General features: G+C 37.7%; 1 protein-coding gene across 2 annotated transcripts in view; it reads left to right on the forward strand.

Moving 5' to 3' along the window:
- Nucleotides 1-19,237, forward strand: part of SERPINI1 (serpin peptidase inhibitor, clade I (neuroserpin), member 1) — an 80,124-nt gene that overhangs the window by 48,968 nt on the left and 11,919 nt on the right. For both annotated transcript variants that reach the window (XM_014533591.1, XM_005886542.2), the window contains exons 2-6: nt 2,951-3,218; nt 4,181-4,411; nt 6,324-6,518; nt 8,921-9,125; nt 16,134-16,231. In XM_014533591.1, coding sequence (XP_014389077.1) covers nt 2,969-3,218; nt 4,181-4,411; nt 6,324-6,518; nt 8,921-9,125; nt 16,134-16,231 — 979 coding nt within the window. In that variant the 5' untranslated portion in view covers nt 2,951-2,968. The remainder of the gene's footprint in view (nt 1-2,950; nt 3,219-4,180; nt 4,412-6,323; nt 6,519-8,920; nt 9,126-16,133; nt 16,232-19,237) is intronic.

The following is a 19,237-nucleotide window of genomic DNA, read 5'->3' on the forward strand; positions in this document are numbered from 1 at the left end:
ATTCTTTCTCATAATTGATGTTTCTATCTCTCTCTCCCTCTCTCCCTTCCTCTCTGAAATCAATAAAATGTATATTTTTAAAAATGGGGTTGGGGGGGAGCAGAAACTTGGAACCTCTCAGTCAAAGAGAACTGACATCTAAAACTACTAATAAACCATAAAATGTGAAGGACTTACAAATTAAACAGGCAGTTCTCTAACATTGAAATTTTAAATATTACAGGACTGATTAGAAAGCTCTGACTCAAACATCTGTTGAAAACACACTGCTCTTAAGTTAAATGTATGTGCACTCTCTTCACTGAGTAATGGGGACTATTAAAGTTTCATACTAATTGAAAAACAATTTTCCAAATGTGTTTGCTTAACATCACTTTAGATGTTGTTTTAATGATGGTTAAAAAAAAATACACACACACACACACACACACTCTCTCTCTAGAGGCCCAGTGCACAAATTCGTGCATGGGTGGGGTCCCTCAGCCTCACCAGTGATTGGGGCCGATGGGGCCAGCCACCTGGGTGTGGGGGGAGAGACTGCAGAAGGTTGGCTATGGGAGAACACTGACCACCAGGGGGCAACTTCCACATTGAGCGTCTACCCGCTGGTGGTCAGTGCGTGTCATAGCGACTGGTCATTCAGTTGTTTGGTCGTTCAGTTGCTTAGGCTTTTATATAGAGAGACTAGAGGCCCGGCACATGAAATTTGTGCATGGGTATGGTCCCTAGGCCTGACCTGTGATCAGGGCGATCTTCCCCAGCTGCTCGCCCCTGCCCCCGCCGCCCCCCTCCCCTGGTTCCCCATTCACCATCTGGCGATCAGAGCCTGCTGGCCTGGGGGAGGGACTGAGAGGTTGGCCATTCCCACCCGCTCACCAGCCCCGCCACCACCCACCCCCCTATTCCCCATTCCCCATCGGGCGATCGAAACCTGCTGGCCTGGGGGAGGGACCGAGAGGTTGGCCATCCCACCCACTTGCCGGCCCCATCCCCAGATGCCAGTTGCCCTCTATGTGTGGGGAAACCAGTGGAGCGGAGGCCTTGACCTGGCGCCGCCCATGTCCACCACCACCCACCCCTGGTATCCCCATTCCCCATCGGGCGATCGGAGCCTACTAGCCAGGGGAAGGGATCCAGAGGTTTGCCAGCAGGCTCTGATCGGGTGATCAGGGCCTACGGGCTGGGGCAGCTCCTGCATTGAGTGTCTGCCCCCTGGTGGTCAGTGCACATCATCCCGCCCTTCAGTCAATTTGCATATTACCCTTTTATTATATAGGATAATAAGTAAACTGCTTAATTGTTTAAATAAGCAGTTTAGCTTTCAGAGACCTATGGAAACAACGTTTGAGGATACAAGGAAATCATATCCCCAGTGTGTGCCAGTCTTTTGGAACACTGATGTTCTGAGAGGCAAAAATATTATTCAGAAATTGGGCACTGACACTGCTTTCTTTTCCCAAGAGAAATCGGTCAAGAACCAGATGAGCATCCTAGCCTGTTTTGCTCAGTGGATAGAGCATCGGCCCATGGACTAAAGGGTCCCAGGTTCGATTCCAGTCAAGGGCACATACCTTGGTTGCAGGTTCCTTGGCCCTGGTTGGGTGTGTGCAGGAGGCAGCCATTTGATGTGTCTTTTTCACATCCATGTTTCTCTCTGTCTCTCCCCCTCTCTTTCACTCAATAAACAAATAAATAAATCAATCAATAAATAAATGGAAAAATATCCTCAGGTGAGGAATAACAAAACAAACAACAACAAAAAGAGCCAGATAAGCTTGATATTTAGAAATATTCATATAAGTAGAACCACCGGTTTGTTGGTATAAGCTGACATGGTAACATTGTCCTGAGTATAAAAAGGACAGTGTTGCCTAGCTGGTTTGGCTCAGTGGATAGAGCGTTGGCCTGCCGACTGAAGGGTCCCAGGTTCGATTCCAGCCAAGGGCACATGCTTGGTTTGCGGGCTCAATCCCCAGTAGGGGACGTGCTGGAGGCAGCCGATCGATGATTCTCTCTCATCATTGATGTTTTTCTCTCTCTCTCTCTCCCTTTCCCTTCCTCTCTGTAACCAATAAAGAATATTAAAAAAAAAGGACAGTGTTTAGGAGGTTCTTTCCTCTCTGAGATCTTCACTGGGAGCAGCAGCCTCATAGGGAACTAACGTGTAAGAGAAAAAGCAAACAAGGATGTGCTAAATCTGCCTTTTCTCTGGGTTACCACTTTACCACTTCCTGTGGGTTCAGCAGCTGGCCTGAATAAATGGGCCCGTGGCAGGTGTGTGTCTGATCTCTTCCCACCACTTGGTAAACCAGCTGCATGGTGCATTACCTTTAAAAATTGTAGTGAATGAGTCAAGTGGCATTTCCAAATGCCTAACTTCACAAGTTCATCTTAAACCCTGTGAATATCTTTTGGTTTTCATTATAGTTGTCCTGGATCTAGGTTGTGTTGTGTAAGTTAGAGTAAACTGTTTCAAAATTATGATCAAAATACATACGTTGAGGCTATGAAAAATGAATTGATTACCTCCAACAAACACAACCTATCATTGCTTGTTGTATATGTATCTATACATAATCTTAACCCATGAAGGTGGGGGCCAGGGCCATCTTGTTTCTGAGGGTATCCGCAGGACTTAGCAATGTTATTTATTCAATTGACTATGAATTGACTTTTGAAAAACAGGACCTTCCTTATAGAGAACAGACTGACAGCTGTCAGAGGAAAGGGGAGATTGTGGTGCTGGATATAAAAGGTGAAGGGATTAAGCAAAACAAAAGGGAGGTCATTCCAAAATATCCTTTAATGGGGCTTTTGTTATAGAGATATTAATACTGTATATGTTTAAAAACTTTTGGTTTGCTTTACAACTTTACTAAAAAAGAATTCCTATATATAGTTTTCTCTTTATTTTCCTGAGATAATTACTATGTAAATTACTGTTCTCCAGGATTGAAACTCTTCCAACATGGCTTTCCTTGGGCTCTTCTCTTTGCTGCTTCTGCAAAGTTTGGCCGTAGGGACCACTTTCCCTGATGAAACCATTGCTGAGTTCTCGGTGACTATGTATAATCACCTTCGAGCCACTGGAGAAGATGAAAATATTCTTTTCTCTCCATTGAGCGTCACCCTTGCTATGGGAATGATGGAACTGGGGGCCCAAGGGTCTACCCTGAAAGAAATCCGTCATTCAATGGGATATGACAGGCTGAAACACGGTAAGTGTGCTTAGGTTTGATTTCTCAGGATGGTTTAACTTTAACTTTTAGCTCAGTTGTGTTGCCTTATGCCAGAGACAGCAGTATTTCACACAGTAATAAAGTATTCTCATCAATATGGTATGGCTAGGAGAAACTTTAGGAAACCCAAGAAAGGAGTTAATTCTGGGTTCCATCCCTGGCTGAGTTAATTAAAAGAAATTATGCATTAATAATAATAATATTTAAATAAATCTTATTGTGATAAACAAAAGCAAGCATGGTTCTTGCTCTGAATTTTAAGTCTAGATGGAGAGACATATGTAATCAATTCTCATATAAGTAAATGAAACTTTACAACTGTGATGAGTGCTACAAAGAAAAGCAACATGATTCTCTAAGAATATCAGACTTTTTTTTGCTTAAAATCATGTTTTCATTATTATGAGACTTATATATAGTAAAAAATTTGTAGCCAAAAGGTATTTTGTAATCAGTTTGACATGGTATATGATTTCTATTTTAATGTTTCTAATATACATGTGAATTAACTCATTAAACAGTTAAGAACTAAAACAATTTATAAAGGATTTTCTAGTTATAAGGTTTTAAAAAAGTCTAGTAAAAGCAAATTTAAAGGAGTAATTTTTAAGCTAGAAAATTAAACTTAATTCTTATTTCTGATCAACATAAGACTAATTTAATGAAAGTAACCTAAGTACTTTGAAAGTAAACAACCAAAAAATCTTTACTTGATAGATTCTACCAAGATATCGATTAAAATGAAAAATGATATTGGTTGATAACACTAAAATTCAAATTGTTAATTTGAACATCTAGAAATCACAGAAATATTGAACTTTCTTATCATGTCAATGTGGAGAATAAGCGAATGCTTTTCCCCTGGGTCGTTAGCTGTGTTTTTACTGCCTGTACATTCTCTGTTTGTCCCACTAATAAACTTACCCTCTGTCATTTTGCAGGTGAAGAATTTTCTTTCTTGAAGGATTTTTCTAACATGGTCACTGCTGAAAAGAGCCAGTATGTGCTGAAAATTGCCAGTTCCCTCTTTGTGCAAAATGAATTTCACATCAATGATGAATTTTTGCAAATGATGAAAAACTATTTTAATGCGGAAGTAAATCATGTGGATTTCGGTCAAAATATTGCTGTGGCCAACCACATCAATAAGTGGGTGGAGAATAACACAAATAGTATGTCATTTGCTTCTTTTCTTTCTCAAATAGCTTAGTTTTGACTCTCTCCTTAGTCCTGAAATTATTTGTCTCCTCATTCCTTTTCTATTTTGTGTATTATATAGAATTTAGTTAAGTATCTAATAATTATTCTACATAGATTGAAGTCTTTTTAGAAGCACTGCTTATGAATAAACATTTGAGAAATAAGTATAGTCTTTTGCATGCCTAGACTTTTGATGCTGATAGATTAACACTCCCCAGTTGATGGGTTTTTCCTGTGTAGTCATCTTAGCTATGGTATGGAACTTTGCTTGAGCTATTTAATAAATTAGATACTGATTGGAATGGCAGTTGGTGGTGGCTATCTTATGATTAAAATAAAATAAGAGAGTTAAAAGTCAGAGTTTAAAGATTTTTTTTTGTTGGCTTCACAAGACTTGATTGGTAATCAAAAAATTGTATAAGATTCCTTTAAAAAAGAGCAGCCCACTTTAAGCACAAATAAATGGAGAGAAATTAGAAAGAGATGTATGAATTTAAAATTTTATTTTTAATTCATGTATTCTAAATGTATTTCAGTTTTCCAAATGTTTCATATCTTATAATTCTATTTTCTAATTTTACCATAAAAATGAAATTAGAATCTAAAAAATGAGACCAAATTTAACGTAGTTTTACTACAGCTGTTCATTAAATTAATTCATATTGTCAAACTCCCCAAATAATGTTAATCTATTAAATTTTATGTTGAAACAGCAACAAAAAACCCTGATGACATGTGCTATTCCTACCAATCCCCCAAAACTGAAGCACCTTCGTAAGCTCAGAAGTACAATAGTTAATAAAATGAGAGATTACAGAGCAAAATTTGGTCCTATGTTTTTTACTATGATATTACTTTTTCTGTATGACTATTCTTACTAAGATCACTCTTTCAACTATGAGATTAAAATGTAAGAAAAAGAAATTTATGTTGTTTTTTTAACATTCAAAGAATAAATCAAGAATATTAATCTACCTGGAATAGATTGAATTATTAAAAGCTGTTTGTTTCCAAACTCTTTTTGTTTGTTTGTTAACCCTCACTTGAGGATATTTTTCCATTAATTTTTAGAGAGAGTGGAAGAGAGGGGGAGAAACAGAGAGAGAAATATCTATGTGAGAGAGACACATCTTTTGTTTGCCTCCCACACATGCCCCCACAAGGCCAGGGATCGAGCCTGCAACCTAGGTATGTGCCCTTGACCAGAATCGAACCTGGGACCCTTCAGTCCAATGGCTGACACTCTATCCATTGAGCCAAACTGGCTAGGGCTCCAAACTCTTTTTAAACACTTATCAACAAAGACCCAGTGTCTTTCAAAATAGATTCAGAAAGGAATATATGTGATAGAAAAATAAAGCATCACAAGTTAAATTGGCTTTCACTTATCTGTTTTTACCTAGTCAAAGCAGTTGTTATGTTTGGTAGAAAGATATCCAATGTACACGGGGAAATGGTTGAATTGAATGACATTTTAATCATGGACAATGTTCAAGAATAAACCTAGCATCATTTGTTGCGTGTTCTCTGTGCTGAGTGTTACACAGATCATTGCAACTAGAAAGGGTTGAAGCCTGAGATTCTTCTACAAGTAGTTCTGCAGTTGGTGCAAGTATCTACACTTGTGTTATTTTAGGTGGTGTGGCTATTTTAGGTGCCCTTAAACTATAATTGTGTGTGTGTGTGTGTGTGTGTGTGTGTGTGTGTGTGTGTGTGTGTAACATTTTTCTTTTGAAAGTAAGGTATTTTTAAAGTTTATTATAAATTTAGTAATGGTATAGAGTTCTTCTGAATCACTCTATTGGATGGTAATTTGATAATCTTTGGTCCCCTTTCATCTTCTAATTTAATATTAATTTTCATCCATTTATTTTTCCTGAATAGGTCTGTTGAAAGATTTGGTATCCCCAAGAGATTTTGCTGCTGTCACTCATCTGGCCCTCATCAATGCTGTCTATTTCAAGGGTAACTGGAAGTCACAATTTAGACCCGAAAATACTAGAACCTTTTCCTTCACTAAAGATGATGAAAGCGAAGTCCAAATTCCAATGATGTACCAACAAGGAGAATTTTATTATGGTATGACATTTTGGCTTTTATTTCTCTCCTTTTGAGGTATATCAACAAATTTCTTTTTTAAACTATGTTTTTATTTATTTTAGAGAGAGAGGAAGGGAGAGAGAGAAAGAAAGAAAGAAACAGTGACCAGTTTCCTCCCATAAGCACCCAGACCAGGGATCAAACCCAAAACCTGGGCATGTACCCTGAAGAGGAATCGAACCAGTGACCTTTTGGTGCAAAGGACGATGCTCAATCAACTGAGCCACACTGGCCAGGACTTGACAAATTTTTAAAAAATGAACATGAAATATTCAGTACTTAAATTTCTTGTCAATTTAATTTAAGATAAATTTTCTTAGCTCCATTTTCCAAGCCTCTAATTAGATCCTGAGTGAATACTATGAATACTAGAGGCCCAGTGCACAAAATTCATACACCCTTCCCAATCTGGGACATCCCTCTCACAATCCGGGACTGCTGGCTCCCAACCGCTCGCCTGCCTGCCAGCCTGATCAGCCCTTAACCACTCTCCTGTGAGCCTGATTGACACCTAACTGCTTCCCTGCTGGCCCGATGGCCCCCAACTTCCCTCCCCTGCCAGCCCAGTCACCCCCAACGGCCCTCCCCTGCTGGCCTGGTCTCCCCTAACTGACCTCCCCTGCAGGCCTGGTCCCCCCCAACTGCCCTCCCCTGCCAGCCCAGTTGCCCTTAACTGCCCTTCCCTGCCAGCCCAGTCACCCTTAACTGCCCTCCCCTGCAGGCCTGGTCGCCCCCAACTGCCCTCCCCTGCGGGCCATCTTGTGTCCACATGGGGGCGGCCATCATGTGGGAGGTTGTGATGGTCAATTTCATATTACCTCTTTATTATACAGTGAGGCCTTGACTTACGAGTTTAATTCGTTCCATGACGGAGCTCGTAACTCAAATTACTGGTATGTCAAATCAAAAAGTGAACGAGTGAGACACGTGATGCTGGGCTGATGTTGTAGCGTTTACTGTGACGTTCGCTGCGCCAACTAGCGGTGGGGTATCTGAAGCTGGCTCGTAACCCGAATTTTAGCTCGTAACTCAAAGCAAAAAATCGGCCGAGAGACGGCTCGTATCTCCAAAAACTCGTTAGTCGGGACACTCGTAAGTCAAGGCCCCACTGTATAGGATTATGTGTAATGACAGCTTTTCAATGTTTCATCAATTTATAAATTTGATCACACCTACAAAGTGACTTTGAACACGTAAAAATACTAGAATACGACTATTCAGTTACTACAAAAAGTCATAGGCTTTGGGGTGGTTTTCAGTGATCCATATGTTCCACCCAGCTCTCAATTTGACGCCTTACCACTTTTTGAATTACAAGCATTCTTTTGAAATTTTGCTTTTATAGCTGTGTATGTATGGCAGACAAAACTATTCATAGTTTCATTTATTGAATGTCTATAATTTATGATACAATTCAATATTCTTGCATTATTTTCAAAGATGTTTCATTAGACTTTTTAGAAATTTTGGGTGTGAATCCTTCCTATGCCCTACATTAAGCTGTAAGAGTTTGTTGTTATAAGTACAAATGTAATTGTAAGCTAAGTATATGTTATAACTACTAGCTTATTTTATTTACAAATACATTGTAAAAAAAAGTATTATAATCACAGTTAATCAAATTAACAGTAAAAACAAGAAAGGAAAATACCCATTTATTTGAGAATTGAAATGATTAATGTGAAGTTTAAGAGCCCTAGATCAATTTAGGAAAATATTCACAACAAAAGCGTTACGTTTTTTGAAAAATGGAGACAATTTTAAAGTTGTGACAGGACCATTTGTTTTAAAGACTACCTGAGCTTTTTATGAAAGCCTCGTCAATTTAGTTAAGTTTCTAGAACACAAAGCCAATTATCTAATTTACCTAATTACATAATCTGAAGGTCACAATCACCACAAATACACTATATAGCTATTGTAGAAAGGAACGGATTTTATTATGGCTATGCTACTTTGCCTCAAAACGTTTAGTTGTAGTATTAATAGAGTAGCAGGTATTACATGGTCAATTTTTCCCTATTTAATAATCAGGGAGATATTGGTAAATGTGGTATAGGATTCAGGACTTTCTTTTTCTAACCAGAAACATTTCATTGTTTCTAATAATATCCTTTAAATCTATATTCATTTGAAGTCCCATTTTCAAATATAAACTAAGTCCAGAGAACATGTTATGACAAATGTGAGCTAATTCTGGGGATTCTAATATAAATAAATTCTGCAGGATGTAGGATTCACTTGAATTTCAAGGTCTGTTTTTAAGTAAACCTTTTTCTCAGATGCCTAAATCTCTTATATTTTTTAAAAAGTTGTAACAAATTTAAACCTGTTATTTCAGCTTTGACATGGGCCTTTTATCACATTTCTTTTCTTTTTAGGGGAATTTAGTGATGGCTCCAATGAAGCTGGTGGTATCTACCAAGTCCTAGAAATTCCATATGAGGGAGATGAGATCAGTATGATGCTGGTGTTGTCCAGACAGGAAGTTCCACTGGCCACTCTGGAGCCACTGCTCAAAGCGCAGCTGATTGAAGAATGGGCCAACTCTGTGAAGAAGCAGAAAGTGGAAGTGTACCTGCCCAGGTGAGAGGCTCCTGTGTGACTCCCTCTGAGAGCATGGAGGGAGGGAGAGCAACGAAGATTCTGACCTAGGGAAACTCTTGCCATTACTTTTGAATTTTAAGTCTTGTGTTACTCTCCTCCTCCTGTTACTCGTCCTATTCTGTCCTCTCTCATCCTCCTGTTACTCCTCCTCCTCTGTTCTTCCTCCTCCTCCCCTCTCCTCCTCTTCCCCTTCTTCCTCTAATTCTTCTCCTTCTTCTCCTTCTTTCAAAGTATTCTTTAATTCTCATGTTGTCCTGCCCAGAGACACAGGCTCACTTATTGATTTAGTCAATACTATTTACCAACACCTAGTTTCAGATATGAGTCAATTATTCTTGGCTTCATTGTAAAAGATTTTTCCAATAGATTGTCTCTGAATATAATTTACAGTGACAGTCTTCTGTATTTCATTAATATTTAAAGTTGATTATAGCTGGAAAAAATGATCTCTGACTTTGTTGGCAAAAGAACAAGCAAGTCCCAGTGCTAGGTGCCAAGATACAACCATAAGTAAGCAGGAAGAAGCTTAAAATTCTCCCTGTGGCCAAAAGAATAAGGTCCATACAGGGCCTTGCTGTTCTTACACCATTCTCTTCCTCAACCCTACCTCTGGCCACCAGCACAGAAAACATCTGGTAGCATGTACTATCTGTGTGCCACAGGCATCATGCTCTTCTCATGCCTCTGGGTCTCTATGTGTATTTTTTGTATTGACTTAAAACTCTCTTTACATTGCTTTGCCAGATTTATATACTTAAGCTTTAGGGTACAGATCTGGCACCATTTTTAGGAAGCCTTCCATGAACCCCCTGATGAGCAGTTGACCCTCACTTTGTCCTCACTTATGCATCTCCCTATAGTGACATTTATGTTACACCCCACAATGAAATTACCCTTTTGTAAGTCTTACTTTACTTCTGTAAGTTCTTCTACATTCAGATCTCCCCCATGATTGAAATGTGTTTGTAAAACGAAACCCAACTGAAGATATTTATTCTGTCCTTGAATACCTTAAAACCTAGCAGGGACATGAGACCAGTGAACACAAACAAATTTATAAGCAAACATAGTGTGTAAATTCTGGATTAGAAAACAAAACATACAAATAAACAACAGGTAAACATATACGTATATGTGTATGTGGAAGTACAGTTCTAACATTCATTCCATATTAAGAAAATTATACAAATATAATTAATTAATATGAACATTACAAATGATAAGTAAGATATTAGTATTAAAATTGAATTACTAAATATTCATATTCTAATTTTAGGAATTATTCAAAAGTTATATCTTATGCTATTTGTCATACTTTAAACAATAAAAAAATATAAAAATAGTTACATCTTATATAAATGCTTATTTTTAAAAAAACTTAGCTGATGTTTGTTTATATATATGGAGATTATTTGGAACTATAGACAGTTTTGGCTAGAAAGATATATACACATTATGTTAGTGTTATATATCTGTAATATGTAACCATACATAATAAATAGCCATACATTTCTTAGTCCACATATAAAAATTAAGGTATTCATACTCCAAATATTTATTTTTGTTTTTGGCTAAAATATTAAGTTTGCATAACTTTCCATGATAACACTTTTACTAGTATGTAGCAAGTTTCCACTATGTCTATGCTCAGGGAGATAGAGGTAGTCAGTGACTATCTAACAAATAAAGCTAAGGCCATGTAATATACACACACACACATATATATATGTATATTACGTGTGTGTATATTTATGTATGTATATTTATATAATTGATGTAAACATACTGGATATATAAACAATATATCGTAACTCTAAAAGAATTTACTTTTAAACATTATTAACTAAATTTAAATATCTAAATCAGATCTAAAATCTCATCCAGAGACCTTTATTATTAATCTTATATTTTTCCTTGAATTTTATAATGAATTTCTTTTTTATTTCAATTGCTTTTATTGGTTTTTAGAGAGAGAGGAAGGAGAGGCATGGAAACATCCATGAGATAGAAACATCATCAATCAGCTGTCTCGTGCACACCCCCTACTGGGGATGGAGCCCTCAACCATGTGCTCTGACTGGAAGTCACACCCATGACCTTTTGGTTCATGGGTCGATGCTCAACCACTGAGTCACACCAGCTGGGCATGAATTTCTTTTGATAATATGAGAAAATCAGTATAGTGTTAATGCTCTCCTTATTGAATTTTATGCATTAAGTGCAGCATCTCTAAATGCTTAATTCTGTGAGGATGCAAAGTTACTTAGGAGTACTGTAGCAGAATTGCAAATGAATGCTTAAGTATCACTTGTTCTAATTCAACCATATTCACTAGAAAATGTGGCCTCCAGGTCCTCTCCACTGAGAAACTGAACGTGGGTGCAGAAGAAAATTAATTTTTCATATTCTAAGATACACTCTTCAATTATGAAATAGTTTAGCTTGCTTCCTCATATTAATGCTTGTTACTAAACTAGGCACAGCTGATTACCATGTATCCATTTCTGTAGGAATTCTGTGAACTCTCCCTCTGCATGGCTAATGCATACAGAGGGAGGCTAATTGAGAGGAAAGATACATTTAGTTTCCCTTTTCAAGGGATTGGCTATTTTCAAATACTAATGTGTCAGTAATAATCATTGGGAAACTATCCACCCCCCTCCATTGTACAGCATTAGGATCCACAAAATGTTCGATAAAGGTAATGACTTCTGTGACCCAATTTTAGCAAAGGTAACATTGTCCTGATAGCTGTGTTCTAGGTTCACTCAAGTGTCTGTCTAAATGGTTTGTGTAATTTTATTCATATGGAAATTATTACCTAAAAATGCAACTTTGCATTTCTGTAATTTGACCAATTCTTGTTCTGCTTGTCAGGTACTTTACTTTCTGTTATACTACATTTTATAGAGAAAGCTGTAGAATGCCTTTCTTAAGAAGTATAGGGTATTTCAGGGCATGGGAGAGGAGAGATGGGACAATGACTTTTGTATTTGTGTTATCCCCCCCAACAATAAATCCTACAGGAATCAGATAATAAATTAAAAGTGTATTTTTATCCAAAATATAAGAAGTCTGCTTAGAAGAGGGTAAGATTGCTATACCTGTGTGATATCGCCAAATCCAGTGGAATTCCATAAGGTTTGTGCACAGGAATACATCTCTAAGATTTAAATAATATTGTCAGATATTCTTCCAATTTACCCACAATAGCAAAAATAGTTTGGTATATATAACTAAAAAGCACTTTAGAATAATGCCTGGCACAGAGTAAGCATCATATAAGTACTATCTATTGTTGTTTAATTTTCAGTGCACATTTTTATATGCTTTTATTGATTTTAGAGAGAGGAAGGGAGAGGAGAAGAGAGAGAGAAACATCAATAATGAGAGAGAATCATTGGTAGGCTGCCTCCTACACACCCTCTGATTAGGGATCGAGCCCACAACCCAGGCATGTGCCCTGACCCGGAATTGACCTGTGACCTCCTGGTTCATAGGTCCATGCTCAACCAATGAGCCATGCTAGCTGAGCTCAATGTACATTTTAAATACTAGTATTTATCTTATGTTAACCTATGGGTAGTTTTATATATGCTTTTCTCTAGATACCCGTTCTAAAAACTGGTTCTAATGAACATTCCTCTCTTCATTACATGCTCTGGCTCTTCAGTATTTACTGATGCAGCTTAAGTATCAGAAGGATTTTCTAAAAATCAAAATCCAGTAATACTTGGAAGGCAGAGGTCCCTGTCTGTAATGTCTTTCCACTCTGACTTTTGTAGTCTCAGATTGTCATTTGTGACCAGAGAGAAATCAAAGGATATAAAGTGGTTCTTTGTTTTGTAGCCGGGAACCATGCTGTTATTTTGAAATGATTGCCTACTAAGAAAGCACTTCAGTTTCATGTTGATAAAAGAAAACCAATGCATAAGCCATCTGATTTTGTTCTTTAACCCAAATGCTTTTTATTAGGTTTTTCTACAAAGGGTTTGCTTAGTTTCTTAATTACTTATAAATTTTATAAATTTTATTGAAGGTAATATATATTTGTTTTTGTAACATTTGCTCCACATATTTGCTCAGTCTCTGATGCTTCTGCCCTCCACATACTTCTTCAGCTTATTCAGATAAAAAGGTGCAGATATGCCATTACATTGTATGCCTTTATTAAAGCATGCATTCCTTTGGTAATTTTTTAAAGCAGTGTTTGGCCTTTTATTTTTAAATTCAGTGGGTGAAATATAAAATCTGCCTGTAGTTGTGTTTTGTTTTTTTGTTTTGTTTTGTTTTTTTTTAATAAACCATTGTTGTAATTATAGTGATTAGTCTTGAGGGAGCTTTGCAATCAGGAAGACCTTAGTTCATACCCCCATTTGATGACCTGTTAGCTGTGTGACCAGGGCAAGTTGCTTAGCTTTTGGGGGCTCTTTTGTGGACTAGAGATAATACCTATATCATAGGGTTGTGTGAGATTGTCATGGGGATGATTAAAGGAAATACTGTACATAAAAGGATTCACATAGTGCCTGTGACATAGTAAGCATTCAGTATAAAAATGAATATTTATATAAGTATTAGTCTATATTAAGGGGAAAGATATTATAAATGGATAATAGGTATTCTTCAATAGTTGATGAGGAAAAGAAGAGGATGAATGAATAAATGGAAATTGTTTACATCCTGTCTTCAACTTAGAACAACATTCTCATGATTTGAGTTCGCTTCCGCCTATGTGTTTTGTCCTATGCAGATACTACAAATATTAAAATGAAAAAAAGACACTAGATTTGACTAATTTGCAGTGAAAGTTGCAGGGATTAATATGGCTACTTAAGTTACTTCATCACCACTAAAATGCAAATATACACATCTTAACATTATAATAATGTGAATATTATACATAACTTCAATATAATAAGAATTGTTAACAGTATTGCTATTTATCACATGCCTGCTACATGCCTACACCATTATAAGACTTTGAGAAACCTTATTTAATCCCATCAACAATACTATGAAGTGGGTATTATTATTATTATTATTGCCATTTTCTATATGCCAAAACTGAGGCATATGGAAACCAAGGAACTTGCCCAAGTCAGTCCTGCTAAATTGCCGTCCTCACCGAAACAGCCAGCCTCAGAAGTGTGAAAAAAAGAAGTTGATTTTAAGAGGCAAAAAGAATTCCCTCCTGACACCTACCTTTCCTTTCTAATTTAGGAGAATCAGGACAAATATCATGCTACATGGACCCGTATCCCAGTCTTGCCATTTATTTAGCTGCATGGCCTTGTCGGGTTATTTCATCTTTCTGCCTTCAGTTTCTTCTTTTAACTGGGGATGATAATATAATACCTACTTCTAAGGGCTGCAGTGATATTTATATGACTGTTTTTTCTACTCTTGTAACATATAGTAAGCTCCATATAGTAAGTGATCAAAAAATAAATTAATGATAATAATAAAGCACACACACAAAAGCCTTAATTAAGTCATCAAATGTATTCTCCAAGATATTCCGTATTTTCCTATTCATCCCCTTTTGTACTTTTACAATCGATATCACCTTTTTGTAAAAAATAAAATAAAAGTGTTAAGTCCAAGTTAAAGTGAGGGGTATAGATAAAATTCAGTATGTTTGCTCTACATTTCCTTGTCTTTTGCTCTAATTTTTTTCGTAGACATGCTAAAACTAATCACTCCTCTTGGTGTCTATCTCATTTATGGCAATCATTCCCTTGTCACTTTTCTTAAAACCAGACATCAGAAATGAAGCTACGTTAAAAAAAAAGAAAAAAAAAGTGATGCTACATTAATGTGATGTTTAGTGACTATCTCAGACTTAGCTCTGCGATTGTTAAGTACACAGTCATTTCCTAAAATTTATGTTTTATTCATATTGATCAGGAGGCACATTTAATTCTAACCAGTTGTTTTCACTTTTTATAGAAATATTAAAACCCTTTGCTTTTAACAAATGCATTTGTTTGTTAATGCAGCCATGTTTGGTCCATATCTTTTACTAGTAAGATGGGTGATACAACTCATTGGTTTGGGAGAGATTCTGTTTAGTAACAATCTGGCTTTCTGTGGGAACCATTTTTTAAATTAATGTTCTGTTTATGACCACTGTTCTTATTTTTGAGTTTTTAAATAATGTTGTATTTATTTTTACAAAAATGAGGCACATTTATGTATAATAATTCATATAGTATATTAATTATCATGTATATTAATTCATTGGAACAAAAAAATATCTATTATTCTTGATTTAAAAATCTCTGTATAATTATTAAAGTGCATAGTTTTTAAGCTATAATATTTAACTCACTTTCATTGATTAACAATTTTTGTGGGATACTACCATGAGAACAGGCTTATGTCCTAGAGGTTAATATAACCGAGAACATATATATTTTTAAACGTGATAGTTTTTATGTTTCCTTTCTGTGAGTTACATGGAGTTGAAATGCTGGATGTATTCATTTTATAGAAACAATTGGCTCTTATTTAACCCTTTTCATTGGGTAGAAAGTTGACCAGGATACTAAGAAGAGAATGAAGCATCTTGGGGAAATGTATGATCAATCATTACCAACTTAAAAAAAACACACACAAATATATTTATAGGTCAAAGGACTTGAAAACTGTTCATGTACAAATTTTACATAGTACTATGGTAATTATTCTTGATATCAAAACTCATTTATTCCACCATATATTATGGCTTTGTGTCCATGTTATGTATTTTCCTACTTAATTTAATACTCTTCTGTTATATTATTCCATTTGACACCCTTTCTTTTTATAAGCACAATCAAATACTACTTGCAGTCAAAAGCCAGTTTTAGTATAATTTTACCTCATAAAACAGGCTTTAAATATCTAAATATCTAACATTTTATTCTTGTCTCAGATAACAAGATACTGTAACGAAATGCTTTAAAAATGCGGTAACTAATTTTTCCCCCTTGTGTTCTCCAGGTTCACAGTGGAACAGGAGATTGATTTAAAAGATGTTTTGAAGGCTCTTGGAATAACTGAAGTTTTCACCAAAAATGCAAATTTGACAGCCTTGTCTGGTAGGAAACAAACACCAATATTTAAAAAAAAATGTTATTTTGCCCTGGCCCTTATGGCTCTGTTGGTTGGAGCATGATCCCATACACTGGAAGGTGGTAGATTCAATTCCGGTCTGGGCACATACCCAGGTTGTGAGTTCAATCCCCAGTCTGGGTGTGTATGGGAGCCAACCGATCAATGTTTCTCTCTCATATCTCTCTCCCTCTCTCTCTCTCTCTCTCTCTCTCTCTCTCTCTCTCTCTCTCTCTCATGTTATTTCATAAAAGCTTTTTAAAGTGATATTGAATTATCTATTTATTATAGATTTCTGAGGTAAAATATAGTTATTTACCAGATAAATATAATAACTATGTTTAACTTCTACAAGCAAAATTATAAATATAGTCAAAACATTAAGTTTATATTATCCTGGTCCATGTTTTATCTTTGAAAATAGACTATAGTCTCCAGAAGACCTGTCTTATCTTTGAACTTCCCATATCATCAGATACAATGCCTTGTAGAGTACATAATAAATAAATGTATTGATCAAATATCTCAATATGTCCGGTAATAATAAATCATAGAGGAAATAAAGAAGAAAGAGAGGATAAATGAGTTTCTGCTATGAGAACTAAATACTTTTAAAACAGTACTCGGTGAGATGAGGTAAATATTATTCTAAGTCTTCAATAAAAAACATAGATTTTGAAGAAGTAGCTTTAAAACATGCCCAGCATATTGGATATTGAGTAATTTATTTTAAATATTTCAAGAAAATAAAATTCACTTGAATAATTTATTAAGTTGCCCTAATTTGTTCATTGTAAAATATCATACTATATTACTAACATTAAAGTACTTAGAACCTACAAAATCTTTTTGGAAATACCTTTAAGTAAGTAGCCAACCCCAAGATATTTATCTACACTAATAAAAGACAAAGATGCTAATTGACTGTACCTTCGCTATGCTCTAAGCCACACCCACCAGCCAGTCAGAGTGACTATATGCAAATGAACCCAACTAAGATGGTGGCCGGCAGCCATGGAGCTGGAGCAAGCAGGAGCCTGGGTTGCCCCGGTGATGGGGGAAGCCAAGATTCTGCCAGCCCTGAGCCGGCTGTGGCCTCCACTAAAGGCAACAAAGTTTCAATTATAGAAGATAAACAAATCCCAGATACCTGCTTCCAGCCAGCCTCCACTGGGAGCTTGGGTGGCTGGGGGTTGTGTCCAGCCTGCAAACAGACATCAGTCCCTCAGCCAGGCTGACCACATGCTCATGGGGTGAGGGTCCCCGCTGGGGGGCTTAGCCAGCCTGCAAACGGCCCTCAGCCCCTCACCCAGACTGGCCAGGCACCTCAGCGGGGACCCCCCACCCTGAAGGGGCTGTGGCCAGCCTGCAAACGGCCCTCAGCCCCTCACCCAGGCTGACCAGGCACCCCAGGGGGGACCCCCACCCTGAAGGGGCTGTGGCCAGCCTGCAAACAGTCATCAGTCTGCTGGCCAGGCACTCCTATATAATAAAAGGGTAATATGCAAATTGACCCTAACAGCAGAACGACTGGGAATGACTGGTCACTATGACACACAGTGACCACCAGGGGGCAGATGCTCAATGCAGGAGCTGCCCCCTGGTGGTCAGTGCGCTCCCACAGGGGGAGCTCTGCTCAGCCACAATCCAGGCTGACGGCTGCCAGTACAGCGGTGGTGGTGGGAGCCTCTCCAGCCTCCTCAGCAGCACTAAGGATGTCCGACTGCAGCTTAGGCCTGCTCCCCACTAGCAAGTGGACATCCCCCTAGGGCTCCCGGGCTGCCAGAGGGATGTCTGACTGCCAGCTTAGGCCCGATCCCCCAGGGAGCGGGCCTAAGCCAGCAGGTGGTCATCCCCCGAGGGGTCCTAGACTGCGAGAGGGCACAGGCCGGGCTGAGGGACCCCCCGAGTGCACAAATTTTTGTGCACCGGGCCTTTAGTCATAGAATAAAGCTAACTGTGAGTTTGAGACTCAACTTATACAATGATTATTTTCTATCATTTCTATAAAATACAGAAAATAAAAACAATCTGTTTTTTTATGAGATAAAGTCAAATATATAGCAAGATAAAAGAAATTCAACATGTAAGTCCTCTTTATATGCAATTTTTTTAATCAAATTCTCCATCTAGAGAGAACTGAGGTGATAGGAGATTTTCTTAACAGTTCATGAGTTGCAGGAAGAATTTAGTTTTCTTTTCCTGAAGTAGCAACCTATAGACAATCAAGCTGGCCAAATAATAGCTTCTAAACCTGGAGTGTGAGAACCCATGGACTGAATTCAGGGAAGTAGAGGTCTTCATCCCTGAAATTACATTTAGTGTGCATTCCCATTGATGAGAGAGAGAGAGAGAGAGAGAGAGGAGAGAGAGAGAGAGAACGCTAGGGAGGAGATAGCACATTCATTGCTTTCAATAAATTCTCAAGGAGTCTACAATCAAAACAGCCTTGCCCTCCCAGATTTAGGACTGAGCAGACTGTTTTCTAAGCAGCACTGAACTTCCAGGAGTGAGATGATATTGATGTGTCCGATACCACATCTTCTACCCCTTATTTAGAGAGCTTACATTGCAAAACACTACTAAGCTTCTCTAAATGTCTGCTATGTGCACACAAAGGAAGTGAATTTCCCTTGAGTAAAGGTTTTCATGACTCGCATCCAGCGACTGAGATTGTCAAGAAGGTGGTACTGGTGGAGATGCTAAAAGTAAAGGGTGCCTTTCAACTTGAGTCAGAAATACTTTCATGGCTCAAGCGTAGTATAATCTAAAGGTCTATGCTCACTTTCTTTTTTCTTTTTTTTGAATATATTTTATTGATTTTTTACAGAGAGGAAGGGAGAGAGATAGTTAGAAACGTCGATGAGAGAGAAACATCGATTCAGCTGCCTCCTGCACGCCCCCCACTGGGGCTGTGCCTGCAACCAAGGTACATGCCCTTGGCCAGAATTGAACCTGGGACCCTTCAGTCTGTAGGCCGACGCTCTATCCAC

This window comes from Myotis brandtii, unplaced genomic scaffold (assembly GCF_000412655.1).
Source record: "Myotis brandtii unplaced genomic scaffold, ASM41265v1 scaffold99, whole genome shotgun sequence".
In the NCBI taxonomy this organism is placed as follows: domain Eukaryota; kingdom Metazoa; phylum Chordata; class Mammalia; order Chiroptera; family Vespertilionidae; genus Myotis; species Myotis brandtii.